The sequence below is a fragment of the Carassius gibelio genome, chromosome A1 (assembly GCF_023724105.1).
Source record: "Carassius gibelio isolate Cgi1373 ecotype wild population from Czech Republic chromosome A1, carGib1.2-hapl.c, whole genome shotgun sequence".
NCBI lineage: Eukaryota > Metazoa > Chordata > Actinopteri > Cypriniformes > Cyprinidae > Carassius > Carassius gibelio.
The window spans coordinates 35294344-35319799 of NC_068371.1; the positions used below are offsets into that span (position 1 = coordinate 35294344).

Genomic DNA, 25456 nt, shown 5'->3' on the forward strand with positions numbered 1-25456 from the left:
CAGAATCCGTATCTGAGCAGGACTGGGCAATATTCAGAATTAAGAATCTGCTCCATTTCAATTAATGAGTTAGAATTGTAATTGAATTGTACATACCACAGGGTGATAAAGAGGAATGAGCAGTTTATGAAAATTCAACAGTCACAAAACAAAGAAATTGTATTACTATTTTGAACAAAACATAATTTAAATCCTTAAAGGGTTAGTTCACCCAAAAATGCAAATTATGTCAATAATAACTCACCCTATTGTCGTTCCAAATCGGTGAGAAAATCATCACATGGACTACTTTGATTATGTTTTTATTACCTTTCTGGGCATGGACAGTATACCGTACACAGTTTCAATGGAGGGACTGGGAGCTCTCAGACTAAATCTAAAATATCTTAAACTGTGTTCTGAAGATGAACGGAGGTCTCATGGGTTTGGAAAAAATCCATTAATCAAATAATTTTCATTTTTTGGTGAACTAACCCTTTAACGTAGTATAATTATTTACTTTAATATTTATTAGTTGTAGTAGAATTGATTTACTTATTTAGTTTACATCAAAGAATGATGAGAAAAATGTATCATGTTTTTCACAAAAATGTTAGATAAGTGACTATATGACTATAATAAGAGGAAATATTTATTATTGAGCAGTAAATCAGACTATTATATTGATTTCTGATCATGTGACATTGAAGACTGATAAGGAAAGGCTGCTGTAAATCCAGCTTTGCGGTTGCAGGAATAAGAACAATTTTAACAGTTATTTAAAATGAAATAATACTATATTACAGTTTTTACGTATTTTTGATCAAATAAATGCTGCTTTGTCAAGCATTACAGATTTCTTTCAAACAAAACAAAATATATATAGATAGAGGGAGACATTTTTTAAATATATATATATATATATATATTAGAAAAATTATATAAAATCCACATATATTTGAGTAAACGCATTTCAAACTTTCATTATTTGCATCATCTAATATAATCTTTTGGTTGGTAAAATATCCCATACTGTTTACATAATAACATTTTTGTTTATACAAACTGAAAGATCTGAGGATCCACAAATGCAAACTGTTGGTCAGTTTTGCTTTGATGATCCTTAGATCCTTCAAAACTGAAAAATTGCATTACCACAATACTGAATATATTAAACTGCAAAGTTATATGAAATTTATTAGATATGCATTGGTATAGCTTTACATTCACTGCCTCATTTATATTCAGTTTGACTGAACTGGAATAGAGAAGACATTCTAAGCTCTTCCTCTTTTTCTCACTCTCTCTTTCTCTCAGTTGTGCAGTAATCCTGTAGAGGGCCCCCTCTCATTCTCCTTTCTCTGCCTGGCTCCTAATCCACAGCGCTCTGTCAGTAAAGAAGGGGTGAGAGAGGGAGAGAGAGAGACCAAGCAAGTGAGAGTGAGTGAGAGAGAGAGAGCACAGTCTCGATGTGTGGAATTCTTGGGCAGACATTGCAACCATTACACCTCTTCCTTCTGTTCTGCCTCAGTCACTGTCTGTGGAAAAGGGCTATTACTTACTGCAAACGGAGGACTCCTTCTACAGAAGCCAAGAGAAAGAAAGAGAGGAAAAAAGAACTAAAGCAACAACTGGACAGCAGGAACAAGCTGACTGCCTTCCCTGTTTAAAAGCAAAGAAGAAAAACGGAAGGCACTGGAGTATTTGTTTTTTTCTTTCGTTTTGTATTTTTCTTCTTTCTCATTGTGGTGCTTGGAGGCACATCATCTTTTCATTTATTTGCGCTCTCCATCATTTGCCTCCTGATCTATTTCTCCATCTATATGGTGTATAATTTTGTCTATTTATGACGAGACAGGAGAGAAGAGAAAGAAGGGGCAAGTTTTTTGACTCTTTCACTCATTTTTAACAATTTAAGACCCCCTTTATTCATTCACCTGTCCCTCCTTCCCATCTCTCTCCTCTGATCATTCCCTCTTTCTTCCATCCCTCCCTTCATCCCAAAACTGTGATGCTCCCTGAATGAAAGTTGGTTAGAATTGTGAAGGAGACTCAAAAACCATCTCCGCATCTCCTTATCAGTTTTGTAATTTGTTTCTTTCTCTCCCCCTTTTTTTTTAAACAATTCTTTTAGTCCTCCACCATCTACCCTCACGTATCATTCTTTTTTTCCCTGGATGCTTTAATATTCTTCTAGGTAGGTTTAACGGCTCGTTTAGTGTCTGTCCGCTCTGTTTGTCTGTGTGTGTACTTGTGTGTTCCTTTTTTACATGTACATAACACACACACACACACACACACGCACACACATGCATTAAACTAATAGACAGTCAGGTATCAAGCATTACACATCATTTCCACATGCCCATTTTTACCCTGCTCCAACTCTGCCCATCTTCCATTTTTACTTATGGACAGCAAGACATTTGTTTCCTGTTATTCATTCTTTTGTAACACACACACTTGCACACATCTGGTCTTGGGCTGCCCAGTCTGAGATAGCCTCCATTCATCTCCAGTGTCCAGTGCAAGCATCAGTGTCTTATTTGGTTTGAGAAATTGTTGCAGACAAATTTGAGAAGGGGTTATGCTTCCGTTCTTTGACTGAGATGGGTGAGGTTGGTGTGAATACTTCATTTGCGGTTCTTGGACACATTTTAAACTTGTGACTTGTATCGTTGGCAACTTCCTCTAAGATGGTGAAAAATCAAACCTGAATTGTGAAGAGTAGATTGGTAATTGTTCAAAATATTGATTAGGCTTCAGTGCATCAGTCGGTTATTTTTTTCTTGTCTCACTTACTTGCAAGCTCAAGTCCATTTGAGCTGTTATGGTCAGTCCCTTTATTTTATTGAGTGTTTAATTTTCTGCTGGCACTCCCCACCTTCTTCTCTCTTTTATCCATCCATCTAACACCTTTCAGACAAGCTGTCACCTCCTCTTCTTATCACAACCTCTTGATTTTCTTTGTACTCATTGTAGGTCCCTGATTTTAGTTGTTGGGTATGACCACTGTATGACCGTTAGCTCATTAGAGAATCAAAACTTTTCACTCCCCACTGTAAGTTATTTATATTGCCTAATTTATCTTCCTTTAATGATCATTTTCCACTTCAGAACTAATTCAGAACTGCATACTTGATATTCTGAGTAAGTATTTAGATTATGTATAATGTAATGTTTATCTCTGAATATTTTAAAACAAAGAGTCAAACAGGATTGTTTTTAATTTCCCTTGGCTTTGAATTCATTTTAAATGATTCTAAGAAAGGAAGGGGGATCCAAGAAGTGTAAGATGGAAGGAAACCTGAACATCTCCTTTCTCCATTCATACTGATATTTTAATTTTTATATGCACCATATTTAGTTTCTGTGCTTATGCTTCCTTCTTGGTGACTGGTTTAAAATCTCAATTAACATTTAGTTTTAGCTGAATTTAAAAAAAATGTAAATTTTCTTTTGACATCCTGAACTCATCAACTTCATCACAGTTTTTTCTTATACATGGACTTGTGTGTAAAACAAAAACTAAAGAAAACAGCATTGCACTTGCCTGTTACTGGTCAAAATGGACATATCAAAGGAAGGCGACCATCTTGTCTTATGTTTTTGAATGCTTGCACTCGCCCTCTGTCTTGTGTTTCACATTTTTGTAAACATTATCCAGATAATACTGATGAAATGCCAAAGGACAGTTAGACGGGTAAGTAACATGACAAAAATATCACACATAAATGTATTTGTATGCATTTGTAAGTGTCTTAGTGTGTGTTTGTGAAACACGCCTGTCCATTCTATAGCTTCTATTACTATTCTATTACATAACACTTATGCACTTAGTGTTGAGCACTCTATATTATATCAATTGAAAGAAATAGCAAAAGGGAAAAAAAGAAAGATCTAACCAAAGTCTTCAACAGATCTGACATTTTTTCAACATCATTTGCCTGAAAATCTGTGCTTAAGATACTGTTCTCTTATTTTTATTATTTTCTTTCTTCCAATAGTGTCATGAGAAGGAGCCAGCAAAGGACGTACATGGATACCTGAACCAATTAAGACCAGACGTCACTGCTTCAGCTTTTTTCACTATACTGGCCATCCAGCAGCTCCAGAGTTTGTGGACTTGTTCACTGATCAAAATGGACTTTTAGACTAATCAAGAAACATCTTCTTTTCACCCCTTTTTTCACTTTATATCACATTTTGTAGCAAGTGCAGGCTTTGTCCGAGACTTTGTCCTGGTTCGTTTTCCATTTTAAGTACATTTCTTAGATTTGATATAAGACTTTCAACTTCATTGACTGAACATTGCTTGCATAGCTCAAACACTTGAAGACTTGTCTTTTATTTATGTCGTTATTTGTGAGCCAGGCATCTTTCTTACTTTTCTCGAGTGACTTTTCTTAGTAGTTTTGATTCAAAAGACAATTCCTGTGCTCAGTCGTCCAGCCTGGATTTACCGTAGGACCTACACTTTCATCCGCGGTCTCTGAACCAGTCCTACTTTTTCCTTAGCAGTCCCTCAAACTACTTCAGCGGTCAGCCACTCCTCCATCCAGGGCTATGAGAGGAAGAGACAAGACCCAGCTCACATCAACATGCAGGAGCTGAGGAGAGAAAATGGGAGTTGGGCTGGCAATGTTCAAGGTAAGGGATGAACTCTTGTTTTCTTGCTTTTATCCTTGTTATCTCTGATTATGTTTGTGAAGGAATACTAGTGTTTTAACTGTATTTTTGATCAAATGAATGCAGCTTCCACCTCCACTGAATGGACACCAATAAAAGATGCATTTTGCCCACAGTATGGTGCTCAACTGGCCAAAACATTTGGTTTAACTTATCAACTGGCATCCAGTTATCATCTTGGTTAATTGCTTTTTAAAAATCAATTCGGTGCAAAAAATGTCACATAATTTGACCGTTCAATCAAATAATGTGCCATGAAAGAGATGTTAAAATCATAACAGCGGAAATGTAAGTTGAGTACATTGCATTGTGGGATACAGTACACACTCCCAGCACTATGTACACTGTTGCATGCTGCCTATTTTGACAAATGCAGTAGGTCACTCAATGTATACAGAAAATCTGTCTGTTTTTTTCTTCCGGGGCTGTAATTTTCTGTTGTCTTAACGAATGTGTGCGTTTGTTATACTCAGGGCGCCATTGTTTTATTTTCATGCAGGCATTCGTCCAAATGACTCTTGGTCGTGCTGCCTTCTATCCAGTTTGAGTAATGTGCTTGTGGTCTGGGTCAGACATTCTAGCTAAGTGGGTTAATGAAAGAGAGAGCAGGAGCGATAAATACTGAGAAAGAGAGAGAGGCTGTAGAGAAAATATGGTGAGAAACTGACAGGTCGAGCTGCCTTTCACTTTCTCCAGCTGCTCCTGAGATGCTCCTGATAGCCGTTAGACTCATTCCTGGGAAAACACAAGTCGTTGGTGGATCTGAAAATGTCTGATGACGCTTTCCTCACGTATCGGACTCTTAAGATGCGCCGCTTCTGATTAACGTGAGGTGACAGCGTTTTTTTACCCGCGTCACTGGGGTCGAAGCAGCTGTCAATCAAGCGTGACACTGATTGACGGGGACCAGAGGGATGAGGACAGTGTGGAATGTCTTTCAGAGTGAAGCATCACTCATAGATTCTGTTGGTGTGGTAACGGAGCCTCTGTTGGCATGGCAACAGAACATAGGGACACACGGGCATTCTAGACATTCAGTGATATAACTGCTACACAGAGATGGTGCAAATCTGATTTAGTCTCAGCCGATGTTTCATAAATAATGATACTTACGCTGTAGACACCTTGCTTGTGTATACAAGTTGTCTGACAATGTACCACTCCACATTGCACTAGTGTGTGTACCGGATGAGCAAACAACGAGGCTTAATTCATCATCCTGAAAACTGGGGAAATTGGACATGTATGAATGTAACTTTTCAAACAACAAGGATAATAGTCAATAAAAGCCTCTCAGGGATGCAGGGATGGATGATGAAACATTTGAGATGTGTAGTGTTGTTGGTGGTGTTTATTTAGCGTTATAGTTTCAGAGCGGAGACACAGTAGGAGGGAATATAGAGGGCTAGAATGTTGTGTACTTTCCAGTAAAAATTTGCTTGTTTGTTTATTTATTTATTTATTTCAATTAAAATTAGCATTATTAATAATAAAAATGTATTAAAAATGTCACTCAAATATGTACGAGTATTTATTATGTTTATACTTTAATCATTTTCTTATGTGTTTTATTTATAGAAGAAATATCCTAGATTTCTGGAATCTTATAGAGGAATTATACATACTGTATAAAATATAACATTTCTACAACAATTTGGACGGATCCTAATGATCCTAATAATTTCCAGTGTGATTCCATCAAAACATGTTGTCCTAACTGCACAATATATTTTTAGCAATAAGATAATTTATTTCTGTTTATTAGTTATGATTTGAGTTATTTTACACGATTCTTATTTGACTCTTGTTTTGACTCTTTACTCTTGTAAACATCAATAAAAGAAAATAGAAAGTAATAATTGTATGCGCAAAACAACTGAATTTTTTTCCCGGATATTTAATATTAATTTATTAAATTCAGAATTAATTAATAAATGTTCTTTTATTATGTATTTTTCATAGAAGCAGTATCGTAGTAAAAAAAATCTTAAATCATTTGGAAAGATGCTAATGGGTTAAAGGTTTAAGTGTTTTGAATTCATGTTAATTTCATACATTTTTATATGGTGTATTTTGATGTTTTATTTGTAATGCAAACGCTTTGAGAAGTAACATTTAAAAGACGCTATAGAAAACAAAGATTACTATTATTATTCCAACAAAACTTGTCTTTATAGGACAATATGTTTAACAATAAGACAATATAATTTCACTTTATTAATTTCACTTTATTATAATTTATTTATTTATTTACTTCTTCTTCTTCTTCTTCTTTTTTTTACAGGATTTCTATGTTTGTTTGGTTTCAAATGATCATTATTAAATATCAACAATAGATAACAGAAAGATTGACAACAGATAGAACTGAGAAACAACTGGCTTATAGAATAAAAGTGCTCTTAAGTTTTTTTCACTTTTTAGTTTTTCGCTTGGGTATAGCAGTATATCGTCAGACAGAACTGAAAAATGAAAGCAGATTACATAGTTCAAAATGTTGTCTGCCGAAGTGAATAAACACATCTCAAAGTGTTTGTGGCAACTGGTTCCAGTGCATGTATTTGTATATATGCGTAACGGGCACATTTAACAGAGTTCACCTGTGTATCATATCTAATGGCACAGGTCAGTTTGCAAACAGGTCTGTGTTTGCATGTGTCTGTTTTGATGTTTCTTCTCCCCCATGGCGATGATTTACCAGTTTATCAATGTGCACCTGTTGTAATTCACACCTCCATCACCATAGGAGTGATTTTGGCTCTCGTCCCTCGTTCACTAAGATGGTTGAAGCTTAGCCTTAATCACAGCGCATGACTTGATTATGGATAGAGTTACAGTGACTTAATGAGCTCTTGTCCAGTCATGCACAGTGTGGTACGTCTCTGATATGAGTGATGTGCATATTTAATGGTGCAATTTCATTATGTCTTTCCTTATGTCGCTTTATGACATTCTGCTTCTTCGGAGTGAAGGATATAGACGAGAAAGTTGCCAGTAAGCGGATCTGTACTGCAGACAACAGTCAAAATATCATTATACCAAACACTGCAGTTCAATACCATATTTTGCTTTGCTGTTATTTTTTGTGAAGTGTGAAATACTGGATATATCAGATTAGCTGTCACATAAAAAACGTTTGGTCTGCATTTTCTAGCCTTTACTGCAGGGTGCTCAATACTATTTCTGGAGATTTACCATCCTCTAGAGTCTGAAATAAAACTCTAATCAAACACATGGTAATAAGCAGTTATGGTCTGTATGCCGAAAGGTCAAGATTTGGCTGGGTGGTATGGCCCAGATAACCCTTGCCGTAATCTTAGGGCACAAATTGATTGTAAACGGTTTAGCTCCTTACCTCAGTAGCTAAAATATGATGTGCTGTTTCCCCACAAAATCTTTCTGTTAATCAATATTAATAATCATTATTACATAACCAAGAGCAATAATCAACAATAATGATTTCTTCATGATTTTTATGATTATTTATTGGCTATCATCATGAAGCAATTTTTATGTAAATGCATAAATAAATGTAAATGAACACAAATGCCATGTCAGATCCACTTTTGAAGTGTAAAGATGCTTTTTGCTAAAGTTGAAAAAAAAAAACAATTCTAACAATCTATATTGTGATTGGTTTAAGTAACTGGTTAAAAGCAAGCATTTAACACAAAAATACAGATACATTTTGTAAGGTAATTGTAAAATTGCCCTTGTTAAGGAAAAAATGCCCTTGGAAATCAAATCCAGTTGGCAATATTACAATTTCTGACCCTGATATGAAATTTTGTATATGTTTACATGTAATATGGCTGAAATGATCAACAATGCTGACAAAAAGAAATCATCAAATATTCTTATTGTCAAATGTTCTCAAATGACCAAGATGTCTAATGGCTTTCGTTAGTACCTTAATGGACATAATAACATAGTTAGCTGAAGTGATCGTATCTGTCTACTTCCACCTCCCTTCGTTGTCCATTAGCCACCACTACATGGTGTTTTACAAAGCACTGAGGACTGGACGGGTGAGTGATTTTGGGATGGGGCTCATTGTTTCATGGTAACCATGTGCTGATATCCATTTGGCCTAAACAAGGAACAGCTTGGTAATTAATTACCCATGACCAATGGGCAGGGTGGGTGAGCCAACGCTCGCGTGTGATTGGTCAAAACAGAAGCAGGCCATCACCAAGCCCTCAGGGGAGGAAGTGATCTCTCACCCGAAAACCTGCTCAGCAGTGTGTTCGTGTCTGTCAGAGTGTGTACGCTCTGATACAGATGTTATGATTGCAGCCATTCATAACATCTACAGTATTTGGCTTATATACAGTAGGTAGCGCTGCTTTTTCTCTGCACCTGTTACCCCAAAAAACTTTCCACATAGATTTTGGGATTCTGTGTGTTTGTATAGGTGTGTGAAGATGTGAGTAAGGAAGTTTGGTTTGTGGGCCCATATGGATTTGCATATGTTAAAGCTGGGTTTTGTGTTTGAGCATGTATGTATATGTCATATGAGTCTGTTCTCTGGTTGTTTTTGTGTGTAATGTGTCTCTGTGTGCATCTGCTAGGGCAGTGTGTTTATACGTAATTCAATTCAATTCAAGTTTAATCATAGGTAATGCATGATTTTCTAAATGTATCTCAAACTTTGATATGTGCACAGATTTATCTGTTATCATCAACTGTGTAAATTCATGTCAAGTACATTAGGTGGGGTGGATTGTAACATCATTACAAAACAGAGATCCTGTACAATATTTGTTCAATATTTTTTTATCAATCAATTTAAAAGTGTCATTTTCTATTTAATTTTGAGCAAAAAATGATCAAAAACACTGAAAAAGTGACCTTTTGATAGGTTCGATTTTAAACATTTTTGGCGGAAGTCTCTTATGCTCATCATGGCTGCATTTGTTTGATCAAAAATACAGTAAAGATAGTGATATTGTGAAATAATATTACATTTATTATTATAAATGTTGTAAACAGTTGTGTTTCAATGAATATAAGTTTAAAAGAACAACATTTATTTTCTTTTAAATATTTATTTCTGTCAATTTTCCTTTAGTTTTTTTTTTAAATTCTTTTTAAATCTTAATTTTTTTCTCCCACAAAATAATTTTTGTTTCTTGAAAAACCTTTATGTTTGTACACAGAGATTTAGTCACCTCAGGTAGTCATGTCTGACATGATTTTCCCCTGTAATGTGTCTAAACAGATCTAATCTATCAAGATATTCACGGTAAGCAAAGTGATTATGCCAAAAAGTCAGCTTTAATACTGGGAATCTAGATTTTTTTTTAGCATCTGAGCCTCAGTTACAATCAGAGCAAACCGCTGCTGGCTGTTGTTTAAGCGTCATTATGAGAAGAGAGGACTTCAGTAAAGGTTACAGCTCAGAGGCAGTAGTTCATAAACACTGCTTAATGGAACCGCGCTCACACTGCTATGACAGATATACCTTAGAGACCGGAGTGTGTATTTGAGAACGTATGCTTGGAGGAAGCCAAGACAGAAATACTGGCTAAATGTCTAAGTATGAAAATGAGCTTAGTTAGCGGTAAATATCAAGATGTTTCTCCGTGATTTGTGTGTGTGTGTGTTACATGTACCTCAGAGATTATTTGACGTAAAAAGGCAGGTTGCATACCTCCACAGTGTTGCACTGGATTACTAGACAAGCCTAATCTCTTACTTTAAGTGTGTGTGCGTGCATGTGTGCGTATGGTTTTTCTGTTACAAACCTCTGTCATATCTTTAATGCTGATTTAAATAAATAAAAAATTGTGTGTTTCGGAATTGAATCAACAGTCTCGCGTTTATCGGAATCCATTCTGTATAACTGCATCAATGAATGTTAATTCAGTTTCTGGTTGTTATCAAAGCTTTCCCTCCCGCTCTTGAAACACAGCTCGTTTGAGATGGGAGGGAGTCTGTGATGGGCTTTTGTACAAACATTTTGTTGAATACATAATTTATTACTTCGCCAGGAAGAACTGGGATAGAGGACGGCGTAGAAAAACGCCTTATCTGTGTTTCCCAAAGCAATGAAAGAAACTTAGATGTATTACAGTGCACAAATGTACACACTTGTTTTTATCCTCTCTCGCCCTCTAAAATGTGCACAATGTCAGGATACCTTTGAATCACCCGTCACACACATCGTAGTCTTTACCCTTCCTTGTGTTAGCCACATTTAATTGTGACAGTTTTACTAGTAAGTCTTGTTTGGTTTGTTCTGGATTGCAGTAATCATGTTGGTTTGGGTCTAGTTTTGATCATCGACTGCTTTTGAGATCAATAAGTTTTTCTAAATGGCATTTTAGCTGACACCAACAGACCGGCCCAGACCTATTGGAAGCTTTCTAACCAGGCCTTAGGGGGCCATTCTCTCGTCTTAAGCCAATTGCCAATCAGGCCTTAGGCCGCGCACAGCTGTCTCACAGAAAATCAAGAGAGAGCAATCTATCAGAGAAGGCAGATGCTTGGATATTATACAGCACCATGGGGAATGTGCGTGTATGTAACATTTTTTGTCATGTGTGTCAGTTAAACTTAAGCTTTAGTTGCCATCTAGGAAATGTAGAGCGACCCTGGCGTTCTTGACAACAAACACAAGTATAGAGTGTCAACAGGCATAGACAGATGCAGCTTTGGTGTGCATGTATGTATGGATGTATGTCTGGGAGCATTCTTTCTGAAGAGGCGAATTGTTGGCAAAACAAAGACAAAACAAATGTTACAACAGATATATGATCTATATTTCAGGGTCAAAGACGAAAAGGGCTTTTCAAGCATCAAAACAATTAAAATTTAATACAGCTTCCCCCTCTTTGCAAAATACAAAATGATCAATAAGTGAGCTGAGGGACTACCCAGCTCATCTTAATTCTATTTTATTCTATTCTATTCTATTATTAAATTTTGTTATTGATGCTTATATAAAAGTATATTAATAATGATAGTAGGTCAAAAAACTGTATTAACAAATAATAACTAAAATAAATTAACTATATACGTATAATCGCCATTGGCTAGTAAATTTTTTTGTTTAGTCGCCAGAATGATATACTACTTTTATACACACACACACACACACAACAAATGCCAAATGTATTGTAAAATGGCACATGTAGCTTCTTAAATCTTAGCTTCTTAATCAGTTAATCCATCATTATATTATGATGATATGATAATTAAGCACTATTTAATTATTAGTAATTACTATAGAACTAAATCTTGGTAACCATGTATGAACACTTATTTGTCATTTTAACTGAACTAAGGTCAGGTGGTGATGCTTGAGATATTGTTGGCCATTCAGGGTTTCTTTAAAAAATAAAGATGATAGTAAAAGATAATACTACTACTAGTTCCACTACTATACTAACAATATGCAACACACTTGGATTGATGAGCGGCTGGGTTCATGAATATTAATCACGTTGTCAGCGGTAATAGATGAGCGCCAGCCAATGAGATTGATGTCTAATGATAGACATCATTTAGTGGCCCAGAATAAAATGTAGTCGCATATGCAAGTGATTTTACTCGAAATGAAGAGGGTTGCCTGGACTAAAACCACCGAAACCCAAAAAAGGGACTTTGTCGTATAATTTCAGAAGTCTGCTAGTTGGTGTGTGTTTTACATGTGGATCAGCTGTAATTCAGTGCAAACATTTCTGACGATTCTGTAACAGCCTACAGTAAAAAAAAAAAAAACATTTGTGGAGCTGACATTGAGCCTTTAGCTTCTTAGGAGAAAATGTGTGGGAGGTGTGTGTGTGTGTTTTATTGTATGTATGTAATTATTTATTTTTTTGCAAGAGATGGTGGTATCATGCATGTTCACCATTTGTATAAAAGGCCTTTTTTCAGTTGCCTGTGAATAGGTGTTACTATGGACAGAATCTATATAACGGTGTCTGTATATAGCAGTCTCTGTTTTTGTGTGTGTGGAGGAAGATTCATTTGAATAGTTGCTATGGAAACCAAGTGCTGTTAAAATGAGAGGCAGAGCCAAATAGAGCATCTTAGTCTCTCCTCCCTCTCTTGTTCACCCAGCTGCTGTCCTCCTAGTCTTCTATCTAGTGCTTATCCTTCCCATCTACGTGCTTCTCTTTGCTTACCTACTTTTAATGAGCTGATGATTAGAAGGCTTTCTCTTTTTTTTTTTTGTCACTGCCGTCTTTCTGTCTTTGCTTCATTTCAGTTCTCGCATTTTCTCATTTTTGTTTTGCAGTTCATCTCTATACTTTTCCAATCCCCCTCAACCGATTTCTCTCTTCTCTTTCTTCCTCCCACACTTTGTCCTCCTCCGTCTCTTCTCTCGTCCTCAGCAGAAGAGAGCTAATTCACAATTAGCATGTGTACCTGCAATTAGCACTGACAAACCTCCAATAATTAGCCTTGTAAAAGCAGTCTTCCTTTTTCAAGCGCGCTTGCTTTTTTCCGGAGCAATGCCTCACTTTCGTTGTCCTTTAATTTTTTTTGTCCTCCTTTTTTTCTGTACCTGCTCATTAAAGACCCCTTGAAACTAGTTTCATGGCTGTTAGCTGACATGTCGTTCAGTCGCTCAGCCAAAAAATTTTGGCTACTGGTATAATGTGTTTATGTATATGTATGTTTCTTCTGTCACTTTTGATCAATTTCATGCTTCTTTGCTGTGTAAGAATTACATTGACTGACCCAAACATTAGAAAGGTGGTGTATGCTCGTATTTCAATGTAAAATATATCTTCATTAAAAAGCATTAATCAGGTGGTTTTGTCTTTTTAATGTATCAGATATGCCGTCATTAACAGATGCACACATTTTAGCTAATCACTAACTTGCGCCTATGTGATTTTTCAAAGTCTTCACAGAGGGATAATTGGCAAATGTCAGTCACTGTGTGTGTATTTGTGTGTGTGTGACTGAATATGTTGTTTGCCGATAAATCAACTTGTGTCTTACCCGTCTAATTGCATTTGGTATTCAGTGTATGCACGCTACTCTCTCATTCTCTCTCTGTATATACATAGTTGCTCTCTCTCACTCAGTGTGTTTCTCAATCTAAGTCTTTTGAACTCTTTGAGCTCATTTTGGAAGTGCATATAAAATGGCCAGAAAATAGCATTAGCCCAGTATAAACAACTGATCATGTCAATGTATTAACCTGGGGATTTTAGGACATTTTAAGTACAAAGGTTGTTAAAATGAGAACAAATGATGCTCTGCTGTAAGAAATTTTGGACAGATAAAGAAAGTGGATAATTTTAGTGGAATACAACAATTTTAGTGGATAAAGAAAACCCAGCATGCATTGTCACTGATAATGCATTCAGCTTAAAAAAAAAGTGTGCAATAATTTGAGGACCAAATTGTCATTATACAAAACATCCGTTTGGGATCTCTAGGGATGTCATTTAAGGCTACAAATCTCAAACGATATTTTTATCAATCTAAAAATGTTTTGGGGTTAATCCTACAAATTTTAATTAGTTTTATATAAAAATATGAGTAAATAGTTAGACATGCGTGTGTGAGACTACTGCAGATGACCTCGTTTCCCAAGACTGCCTATATATTTCTGTAATTTCTGTCCAATATGTGTCTATAATGAAGAGGACAAACCCTTGAAATGAGGACACATGCTCTTTTTAAAACCACAGGTCTCTCGTCGGTTTGACTTGTGCACTGCATCTCAGCTTTCACAAGTCAGATTCAAGTTCAAATCATGTAGATATTGTGAATTCAGCTCAACTCAAACTGAAGTTCTCTCTCTTTCTTTGTCTGCAGGGACTGTATCTTCACTCCTCCGCCATGCTTGTCAGCCTCCACCTCTCCTCTTCCCCTTTCTCCGACTGTCGCGTCCTGTCTTTCGTCTCCCTGGCTTCTTCCTCCAAACCACCCTTCTCCCTCTCGCTCCTTCTCCTCTCTCTCTTCTTCTTCCCCACCTGCGAGTCTCGCCGTGGAGGCGGGATCGGGACACCCATCGGAGGCATGAGCCAATCGATAATCAGCCCCCCTCATTATCCTCCACCAGGAGTCAATCCAGTGGGTCCTCCTTTGCCACCAAAGTTTGGTCAAGGCCTTAGCATCGCAGTGATCCTTGTGGGAAACTCCAGCGAGGTGTCCCTCTCTGAAGGTCTGGAGAAAGAGGACTTCCTCCACGTGCCTCTCCCTCCGAAAGTCGACCTGGTCACAATGAACGAATCCGACCCCAAGAGTATCATAAACCGCATCTGTGCTCTGATGTCACGGAACTGGGTCCAGGGTGTGGTGTTTGGGGACGATACCGATCAGGAGGCCATCGCCCAGATACTGGACTTCATCTCGGCTCAGACGCACATCCCCATCCTGGGCATCCGCGGAGGCTCTTCCATGATCATGGCAGCCAAGGTATGACAAACACAACCGCTACCTAGACATTTTAAGACTTACAAAGGTTAAGAATTACAAAAGTTGAGTTGAAGACAAATTATGCCCTCCTATAAGAAATATTGGCCACATTCTACACGTTATGCAATGTTGGCAAATTTTCTTTAAAGAGAGCATAATTGGTTGTAAATTCACTTTACACTTATAATGTTTCATTAATTAACTACATTAGTTAAAAAAGTGAAATTGACGTGACATTCAGCCAAGTATGGTGACCCATAGTCAGAATTCGTGCTCAGCATTTATCCCATCCAAAGAGCACACACACACACACACACACACACACACACACACACACACACACACACACACACACACACACACACACACACACGCACACACACGCACACACACACACACACACACACACACTGTGAACACACACCCGGAGCAATGGGCAGCCATTTATGCTGCGGCGCACGGGGAGCAGTTGGGGGTTCGATGCCTTGCTCAAGGGCACCGAAGTCAAAATATTGGTTTAGGGTCAGTCTTTTGATTTATTTATTTCTGACAGAAATGAATACTTTTGTTCAGCAAGAATGCATTTTGATCAAAAGTGGCAGTAAAAAGCTTTCAAACTACATTTTATATAAAATAAAAACGTTCTATTAATCAAAGAGTCCTGAAAAAAAAAGTATATGTTTTCTGAAAAGATGAAAAAATAGAAAGTGCAGCTTTGTCATCACAGTTATGAATAACATAAAAATATGAAGTATTAAAATATATCACAAAATAAAACCGTTATTTGAAATAATATAATAACTTTATTTTGTAATAATTTATTATTACACAGTATTACTGTTTTGACTGTATCTGATCAAATAAATGCAGCATTGGTAAGCATAAACGCATTTCAAAAACATACATAAAAAATCTTACAGACCCTAAACCTGTCATGCTACTGTGTTGAAAAACAAACACGATCATGCAGTCTTTTAATAAACCCTTAGAAGGTAAGACCAAATAGATAACACATAATATAACAGAACCATGGAAACCTAAATACACACACAAACAAGGACAATTAAATCACACACACCTGAACTAAATGACGAACCAAACGAGTGACCATGACAACAAACAAGGCAGGGAGAAAAAGCTGCAAATGAAAACAAAGTCCAAACTGCAAGGTACTGTGACAAAACCTTTAAAAAGTACAGTATGTGAACAACATGTGTGTGCATGAATTAAACCAGTCTGAAAAATACAATTTTTAGCATGATTTGAGAAAATGCAGTAAAACTGATGATACTGTTGTTGTTGGGTTTTATTGCTGATATGTAATGTTATTGAAACGTTGTAGAATATCATTGAAATTTCCAATACTGAAGATTGAAGTTTTTCTCCATAGACCTAGATTAGATCCTGTATTGTTTTTAACCATGATGGTCACTAGAGAACCAGTCATAGAAGACACTGTACTACCCTTCTCACAAAAACTGTTACATAGTTGGCCATTAGAGAATTTCAGTGCATTTCTGATTAGGATGCTTCAATAGTAGACAGTAGATTCACTAGTGTCTGGAACAAAGCCACACGGTCTATACTTTTTCCACTCAACGCCTTCCATTCTCACATGAATATTCATACACATACATCTACATGTTCCCCTCTTTCTCTTTCTTTTCCACCAAGGTCAGAGTTAGTGTAGCAGGTGTAACAGACTTGTGCCTGCTGTTAAGTCAGTGGAAGTCTGAACTGCTGGAAACAGATGTGATGGGATGCATAGTGCCGTGTAACTTCCTGCAATGAGCTTCATTAAGATGACTTTTTGAAAGAGGCAGAAAAAAAGGAGAGAATATATTCAAAGAGGAAAAATAATGGCTATGCAGATTTGTTTTTCAAAAGACACTGGCCAATAAGAAAGAAGGTAATAATAAAAAAAGATGAGACGGTGGGAGAAAAGTGCAGAAAGAGAAGGAAATGTCAGAGGGACTTTTTTGTAAATGCCACACAGTGAAAAACAGGGAGTCAAGTACATTTATTTTGTCATCTTGGAGAAAAGGAAAAACAGAAGGGGACAATAACTGCAGACACTTGTTATGTTAACTACACTGTGCAAACAAATATGAACTAAACTTTAACACAATGTTCTCAAGCTTTTTGCAGCAACATTACTGCTGGAACCTGGTGTTAAATGAATGACCCCCGTTTGAACAGCCTTTGTTTTAATGCAAAAGGTTATTTTATATTTATCAAGAAGTCACTATTCATCAGACTTACACTGCAAGATAAAGCCAACTGAACATGAAGCGCAGATCAGTTTTCCTGATTAGTGTTTATTTGATGTTTCAAAAAGTGGCGTTAGAAGTCAAATATAATTCAATCAAAAACTATACAAATTTATTGAAATAAAGCTGAAATAAAATTAAAATAGATGAGATGAAAAAAGGGGTCATATGATGCAATTTAAATTTTTCCTTTCTCTTTGGAGTGTAACAAGCTCTTAGTGTATAAAGAAGATCTGTACAGGTGCAAAAAACATAAGTCTCAAATACAGAGAGATATTCTTTATCAAAGTTAAGACTCTGCCACCCCCCCACCCCCCGCCCCCAAAACGGCTCGTTTAAACACACCCCACATGTTTACGTCACTATGTGGAAATATTTGGTAATGTCGCCCAAATGTTCACAGAAAAGAAACAAGCCGTGGTTTCAGTAACACAGTTAGTGTTGAAGCAGCCATGTCAGCGAGATGCTGTGTGTTTCTAGGAGAAACCAAAAGCACTTTATTTGGCCTTCAGAAAGTAGATGCTTTTAGGAATCTTTAAGATTACTTACAACAGAACAGCATCGCATTTTATGGATGACCGTTTCTTGAACCTAGGATAATTTTGACTATTCTACGACAATCTGGCTCTCCTGTATCAGCTAGTGTAGGTTTGCTTTGTTATTAGATTAAGTATTTGCTATTGAATGTTCAAATGCAAGGTTTTGCGTGTATGAGAGAGAGAGAGAGAGAGAGAGGATCACATCTCAGTGGAGTCAGCGGTCTTAACCGTCCGTGGCTTGTGTGCTGCAAACACATATGAGCTTCATCACTGTCTGTAATGCGACTCTGTTCCCCTTTCAGACTTGAACTGATGATAAAACTAAGGACATTATTAACCATCTTTACATTTATTTTGAAAGATGAAGCTCATGATTATGGAAAGGGGCATTACATTTCTGACGTGTGCTTGCGGTGTTCGGCCAATCACAATGCACTGGGTCAGTTGGCCAATCAGAGCTGACTGCACTTGTCAGAAGGAGGGACTTCGTAGAAAACAACACGTTTGAGAGAGGCGGGGCATAGAGGACCTACAATAATGTACAGTATTTGAAAAAGAATGTGTTTTTTGAAGATTAAAGCATGTCAACATATTCTGTTACACCAAATACACATATTGACACGAATAATGATCTTTAAAAAAGCATCATATGACCCCTTTAAAACCGAAATAAAAATAAATGTAATGCTAATTTTTTTAAACTAAAAACTAATAAAAATTACTAAAGCACATGACAAAATTACTAAACTGTAAACTAACGTTATAAAAACTGAAAATAAGATTATATGTAAATTATTGTTGTAAATTATTATAATTTTATAAATAATAATATACAATTATATTATTTTTATAATTATATTATACTATAATAGAATATAAATAATACTAACAACACTGCTAGTCACAATCTGTTTTGTGATTTAATCAAGGGCCGTATTCTTGTATTATGTTTATGATTTAATTGTTAGTTTAGATATGCAACATAATGATCCAAAACGCTGGAATAAATCAACCAGAATTAACTGCCAAATGACCCATGATTTTTCCCATGATGCATTAGTGTGACCTGAAGTATGCCATGTGTTCAAAAGTGCAGTCAAGAGTTCACTCCAATTAGTAAAATACAATAACTAACTTTTTAATTGCGTGATTTTTATGTCTCCCATTAATTTTCGATGTACATAGATCCGGTTTAAACGCATTGGGGATGTATAACTCGTCTGTCAGCAAACTCTTTGTTCTAGATCTATTTTTTGACATCTCTGCAGGCTGTTACAAGGAGAGGAGCTCTTTTTAGTGTTGGTGTAGGGTTGTTAAAACATGCCACATCCTCTCGTAAGCCACTGAGGAGCTCGATAAGGGACTAATTGAATTAGCGGAAACATTTTACCATGCTTGATCCTCTTCCATCCAACCACACATACATAAATGCACTGTTATCTTCGTTTTATGACTCATTTTTTTGTTCCCAAGAGCAGTGGAGTGGATGGACGTCTGTAAATTTACATTATATGCACTCAGAAATGACAAATGAGAAATCATCTAGTATACGTATAAGCCATTATGAGTAATATTAAGATGTTTCTAATTCTGTGACTTTCCCTCTTGACACCATAATCAGTTGGACTTCATCCACCCTGCTAACTGTAGGCGAGCTGTGTGCTGGCTTATCTGTCCCGTGTGCTTTACCCAGTGTTAATGGAGAGTCATAGGAGCACTGGGGTACTTAATGAGCACAGTCGCACTGCTAATTTCATGCTTAATGGGAACACACGCCTCTCTCATTGGCACATGGAAGCATTAGATGTGCATGTCATATTAAGCTGGGACAGTTTAGACAGGGAGTGTGTTCATCAGATGCACCTGCCTGACCGGTTCATCAACACACTCGCTCACGTGTGCTTTGGGATACGCACACGCATTGAGAGAGAAAGAGAGCATTCTCTTCTGCATCTGCACTTTCAGTCATTTGTGCCTTTAATGTTTTAATATGCCACATCTGTCCATTTTTTTTTTCAAATGTTTTATTTAATCAGTTAGTGTTGTGTGTTGTGAATCCGCATTAATGCATCTTTGCATTTGTGATAATTTGAGTCTGTTATTCTGCAACATTGATTCACAACACAGCAGGTTTCAATGGTCCACACTGAAAATCTGGGATAAGGGGTGCCCGTAAAGTGACTTGTTCGGTTTACTTAGTTTTGTCGTGGCCACAAAATAATAACTCGTGGGAACGTGATAATATGTCGTGGCCACGGGATATTCATTTGTGGGAACGTCATATTATGTTGTGGTCTCGAGATGCTATGTTGAGGGAACAACATGCATTTCTCGTGGCCACGACTTCTTATGTTGATGGAACGATATGCCACGAGTTTAATGCGTAAACAAACCTGCGTGACCATAGCAACCCAGGATTATCAGAAATGGATTCATTCATATTTTATTTTGATTTAAGTAATTATTATATTAACCATATGCTCTGGCTACCGGGCTGTATTGCATGCGATCGTCAGCATTCAAATGAAGTTTATCATACATAAATGACGTGCATAATAAAATATAAAAACTTTTTTTATCCATCCTACAGTATTGTAAGTCCATTAACTGATAGTACTTCCCACATTATGTGTACATTATTATTATTATTAGCGTTATATTATTGGTTATATTTTTTTTATTTCATTTATATAATTTTTTTTTTTTTCAATTTCGATCTCTTTACTTAACATTCTGAATACTTGTAAATAATAGCATACTGTAAATGCTCGACATTAACATAAAATGTCATAAATGCATACATTTTATATGTATAAATAATATAATAATTTCTTAATTCAAAATAAAATATGAATGAATCCATCTCTGATATATATATAATATATATATTACGGTGCCCGTAAACTGACTTGTTCAGTTTACTTAGTTTATATATATATATATATATATATATATATATATATATATATATATATATATATATATATATATATATATTATATATTATATGTGTATTCAGTAATTTAAAAAATATTATTAAATATTTCATTTTAAAAGAAAATCAAAGAATCTGAAATATTTATCAAAATATTAATCAAATAAGCCAATTTATGACGTTAACTATGTGAAATCATTATGAGTGCTGTTGTCATTTAAAGGAAAATTTCATACAAAAATGTAAATTCACAAACCCTCAGGCCATCCAAGAAATAATTTGCTCACCAGTGGATCCTCTGCAGTGAATGGGTGCCATCAGAATGAGAGAACAATCATCTGATAAAAACAATAATCCACATGTAATCCACATGATTCCAGTCCATTAATTAAAATATCATATATTACAAAAATATCAGTCCATAATCCATAATATCACTTCCTCCACTCAAAAGGTCCATCCGCTGTTTTCCTCTCACATCAAAATACATTGAGATATTTGTTTTCACTTGTAAATGGTGCTTGATCTGTGCATATTTCTCTCCTTATTCAATTATTATGGATAAAGGACATGTATTTTATCCAAGAGCAATGGCTTGAAGTTAAAAACACCTTAACGTTGGGTTTGTTGTGGATTTCTTACAAACATTTTATCAGTTATTTGAACTCTCATTCTGACGGCACACATTCACTTTTACCTTTAGAACAAAATGCAGACAAACCAAATAAGAAATTTTCAGATTCATTGCAATTTTTTTAACTAAACATTTTACTTAAAACAAACAAACAAACAAAACCCTGAATTTTATTACATAAATGCAAAAAAAGGAAGTATTTTCACTGGAGGAATCTCTAATGTATGCTGTTTTTCACTGTTTGAAAAGATTTGGTGCCACACAGTGTCATGAATACAGTAGTTATGACACATCACTAATGTAGAAAAGCATTGTAGTGCACATCTACATCACATCCAGTGAGTCAATGTTTAAACTTGTAGAAAATAAAATATCTAGTTATATTATTGATTATAAATATTTATAAAAAAATAAAAAAAAATCAAAGCTGTTTTTTGAAAGAAGTCTGCATTTATTTGATCAAAAATACAATAAAACTGTAATATTTTAAAATTTTCAAATTTAACATTTTAATATGCAATTTATTCTTTTGAGGTTAAAGCTGAATTTTCAGCATCATTCCTCCAGTCTTCAGTGTCACATGATCTTTCAGAAATCACTCTAATATGCTGATTTTGAGATCAAGAAATATTTTCCTCTTACTTTGTGCTGTTTGTGTGTTTATTTGTGGAAACTGTGATTTATATTTTTTTTCAGGATCCTTTGATAAATAGAAAGTTCAGAAGAACAGCTTTTATTTGAAATAGTTTTTTTTTTATGTAACATTGTGAAAGTCTTCACTGTCACTTTTGATAAATGTAATGCTTCCAAGCTGAATAAAAGAATGACATTTTATCACAAATTATGTTATTGTGGCAATTTGAGTAATTTGTGAATGCCTTAGTATTTGTCTCTTTTTTGCTAAAATGACAGCAGCACTTCCGCCACCGTTTTGAGCAACATCAGATGTTCTCAAGAATGAATTAAGAATGATCCAGAGAACATCGGACCATTGATTTCTAGGTATTACTAGGGTTAAATTTGCATTTGAATCCCAGAGTTTCAGTGTGGTCTCAGACCAAAAAATTTCCAAAGCCTGTGAAAAAAATTTCAAATGCAGTGTTCAAAGCAGATCTTTGGATCGTTTCTGAGTCTGAATGCAGGAAAACACTGATCAAACGGCTGCCGAGTGAGTGAATGCTACTGGAAAAAAGCAAGGATGGATGGAGAGAAGGAAAGATGAATATAACAGCTGGAGAGGGAGGTAGATAAAGAGGGTGGGTGAGAGAGAGGAAAGGAAGAAGGGACTGTTTTAAAATGAAACACGTGGGTGTGAAACAGAGGAAGAGGAAGGCGCTCAACATGTAGTTACAACACGCTTACATCTAAACGGAGGCATTCAAAAAGACAAAGAGCAGATCGGAACAGAAGAAACGTGACTTGGAGAAATGTCATCACAGAAAGATAAAGCGGGTGAAAAAGAAGTGTTATAGGACAACTCGATCGAGAAATAGAGAATATAAAAGAGCCACTGTGGTTCCCAAGCACAGATGGGGGAGTGAGAGCATGCATGTGAACGAACGAGAGAGATGTGTGACATGCCACAGGAGGTGGTGGTTAAATAGAGGGCATTGAGGAGTGTTTTCAACCCTGTCTTTTTCTTAATAATTACTTTTACACACTCTCTCTCTCTCTCTCTCTTCCATTCTCTTTCTGTCTTTCTCTAGCCCACCCCTACCCCAAACACACTCTGTGGGCTGCACTGGTTGGCATGGCAACCGCTGCCACATACATTTCTATATATATGTAGAAGGAACGCGGGAGAGAGACAACAAGGGAGTCAGGAAAAGGCAGAAGAGGAACGTTTCAAATGCACTGCATATACATGTAATCTGTATAGGGAACAAGTGTACACTGATATATGAAATTCAGCCACCGTTCATTGTGCTCAGTGAAACGCAGTGAGAAAGAGCTGATTTCTGTGCTCTTCAATGGATCGCAACACAGGTTGTGTGTTGTTGAAAGGGCAAAGCAAGCGTCAAAGGTTGCGGTCAGGCTAAGAGCACAGTAAATACACCCTCATCAAAGTTCTCAGCTCAGATGGGAGGCTTCAAATGGGTGAAGTGGAGGGAATTGTACAGTGTGGTATTTTTAATACATTATTTTTAAGCCTCACTGTGGCTACGACCAGCCTTAAAGGAGTGTTCATGGTTGAATACAAGTACTCTAAGAACATGTACAAGTAAATATTGATTCCACAGAACCAGCCACACAAAAAAGTACATTTTTGTTACGGCAACCTGCTTATTATCATACTGTACGAATATTTAAATGATCACATGTTTCTAGGGAGATGAACTATGATTATGCATTACGGATATAAATTGCAATGCGTGGAATTTGTTCCCGTGTTTTAATTTTTTCATGTTTCTGTGGCAACCTTGAGACCTTCTTGTGCAAAACTGATCATATTTACATGCTTTATTGTATCAAATCATAAGACTGAATAAAGCACCACACATGCTAAAATAAAATACCCACTGTTTCCAAGGTCTTTCCGCAAGATCTTAAGGCTGTGACACACCGAACTGGCATCACAGAACTAGCTAAAGCTGACTGTGTCGCCTTGCATTGCCTGCATCTGGGCAAAAAAGTTGTGCTTGAACATAGACAGCAGCAAACTATCATGCACATTTTGTGTCTACATTAGAGGAAATAATGGTGGTGGTGTTGGCGCAGTGCATAAGACACATGCCGCTGGTGTGAGAGACCCGGGTTCAAATCCACTGTGTGACACCAATGTGTCCCTGAGCAAGACACTTAACCCCTAGTTGCTCCAGAGGCGTGCGACCTCTGACATATATAGCAATTGTAAGTCGCTTTGGATAAAAGCGTCAGCTAAATGAATAAATATAAATATAAATATAAATAATGCTGTATTAGCAGGTGGCAGTAGTCTATATTTGTCATTCAAAAATAAAAAGACGAAACTAGGACTGCGGACATACAGTACAAACCATAAACAAAGCAGCCCTTGCGTACAATTTTGACTAATCATGTTGATCACTTGGCCACTTGACGTTCTTCATTCCAAATGGCCATTTTGTTATGAAAATCCTTGTGTATTGGGATAGCCAGGTGAAATGAAAATGTAAGATTTGAACAGCCTTCTGTGTGCCCTTTTTGACTTCATCATTCGCTCACTTTCATCACTTTTGCTTTTCTTCTCGTGCGCTGGTTCACTAAGCTGAACAGACAATCAGAGCATTCAATGCTCAATTGACCAAAAAGCCGCCGACGGGCTCTGACTAGTGTTAGCGGAGCAGAACACACCGCAGAATCTGAGCTGACAGACGCTCCGCAGCCGCTTTGTGGTTAATGGCCTTAACCCACTTTTGAAACTGTGTTTTTGTAAAATTAACTTGATTTTTTTTTTCAACTTTACAAAGTTTGCCCTATGTACGTTCATTGTAACTATCTTACTGTAACCTCTTTTTTTTTTCTTGTTTTAAGGTGCGAGTCCAAATGATAAATTTATGTTTTTATGTAAATGTAACACAAATGCTGTGATTACAGTTTAACTTGAACCCAAAACATTTGCATTTAGATGCTGGAATTGTTTCGCTACTGGGCCTCTTCATAGCGACAATTTAAATTGCATACACAAATACTTTTGTCGTGTCTCTAACATAGGCTAATAAAGTCAATTTCTATGCTGTATAGCCAGTGAAATGCATTGTCTTTCTGCCCAAATACATATTCTGCATTGGGGAGATAGAGAAGGCGCTATTGTTGTCTGTGATTAGGCTGTTGATTAGATTCTGTACATAAGCCCCTGGTATTAAACCGTCATCATTGTTTCCCAGCTGTTGCATTGGGGAGCAATAAGGCGCTTGTGAGCGATGAGAGGTGAAGGCCAAAATGGACGAGCGGGTTATTTATTCATCCCTTCATTGTCACCCCATGAAGCTCAGCTGTATTGGAGGCGAGTGTCCATGTGCACGTTTGGACCATTGCCAGTGAGTTTTGGGTCTAATCTGCAGATGGG

The 25456-nt window shown here is 36.5% G+C and overlaps 1 protein-coding gene across 4 annotated transcripts in view; it reads left to right on the forward strand.

Moving 5' to 3' along the window:
* Nucleotides 1–1295: 1295 nt before the first annotated feature.
* Nucleotides 1296–25456, forward strand: part of grin2bb (glutamate receptor, ionotropic, N-methyl D-aspartate 2B, genome duplicate b) — a 95525-nt gene continuing 71364 nt past the window's right edge. For 2 of the 4 annotated variants that reach the window (XM_052604785.1, XM_052604793.1), the window contains exons 1-3: nucleotides 1451–3682; nucleotides 3987–4629; nucleotides 14449–15051. In XM_052604785.1, coding sequence (XP_052460745.1) covers nucleotides 4603–4629; nucleotides 14449–15051 — 630 coding nt within the window. In that variant the 5' untranslated portion in view covers nucleotides 1451–3682; nucleotides 3987–4602. Of the gene's footprint in view, nucleotides 1420–1450; nucleotides 3683–3986; nucleotides 4630–14448; nucleotides 15052–25456 lie in introns of those variants that run through there. The other 2 variants (XM_052604777.1, XM_052604771.1) reach the window with 2 other exon arrangements.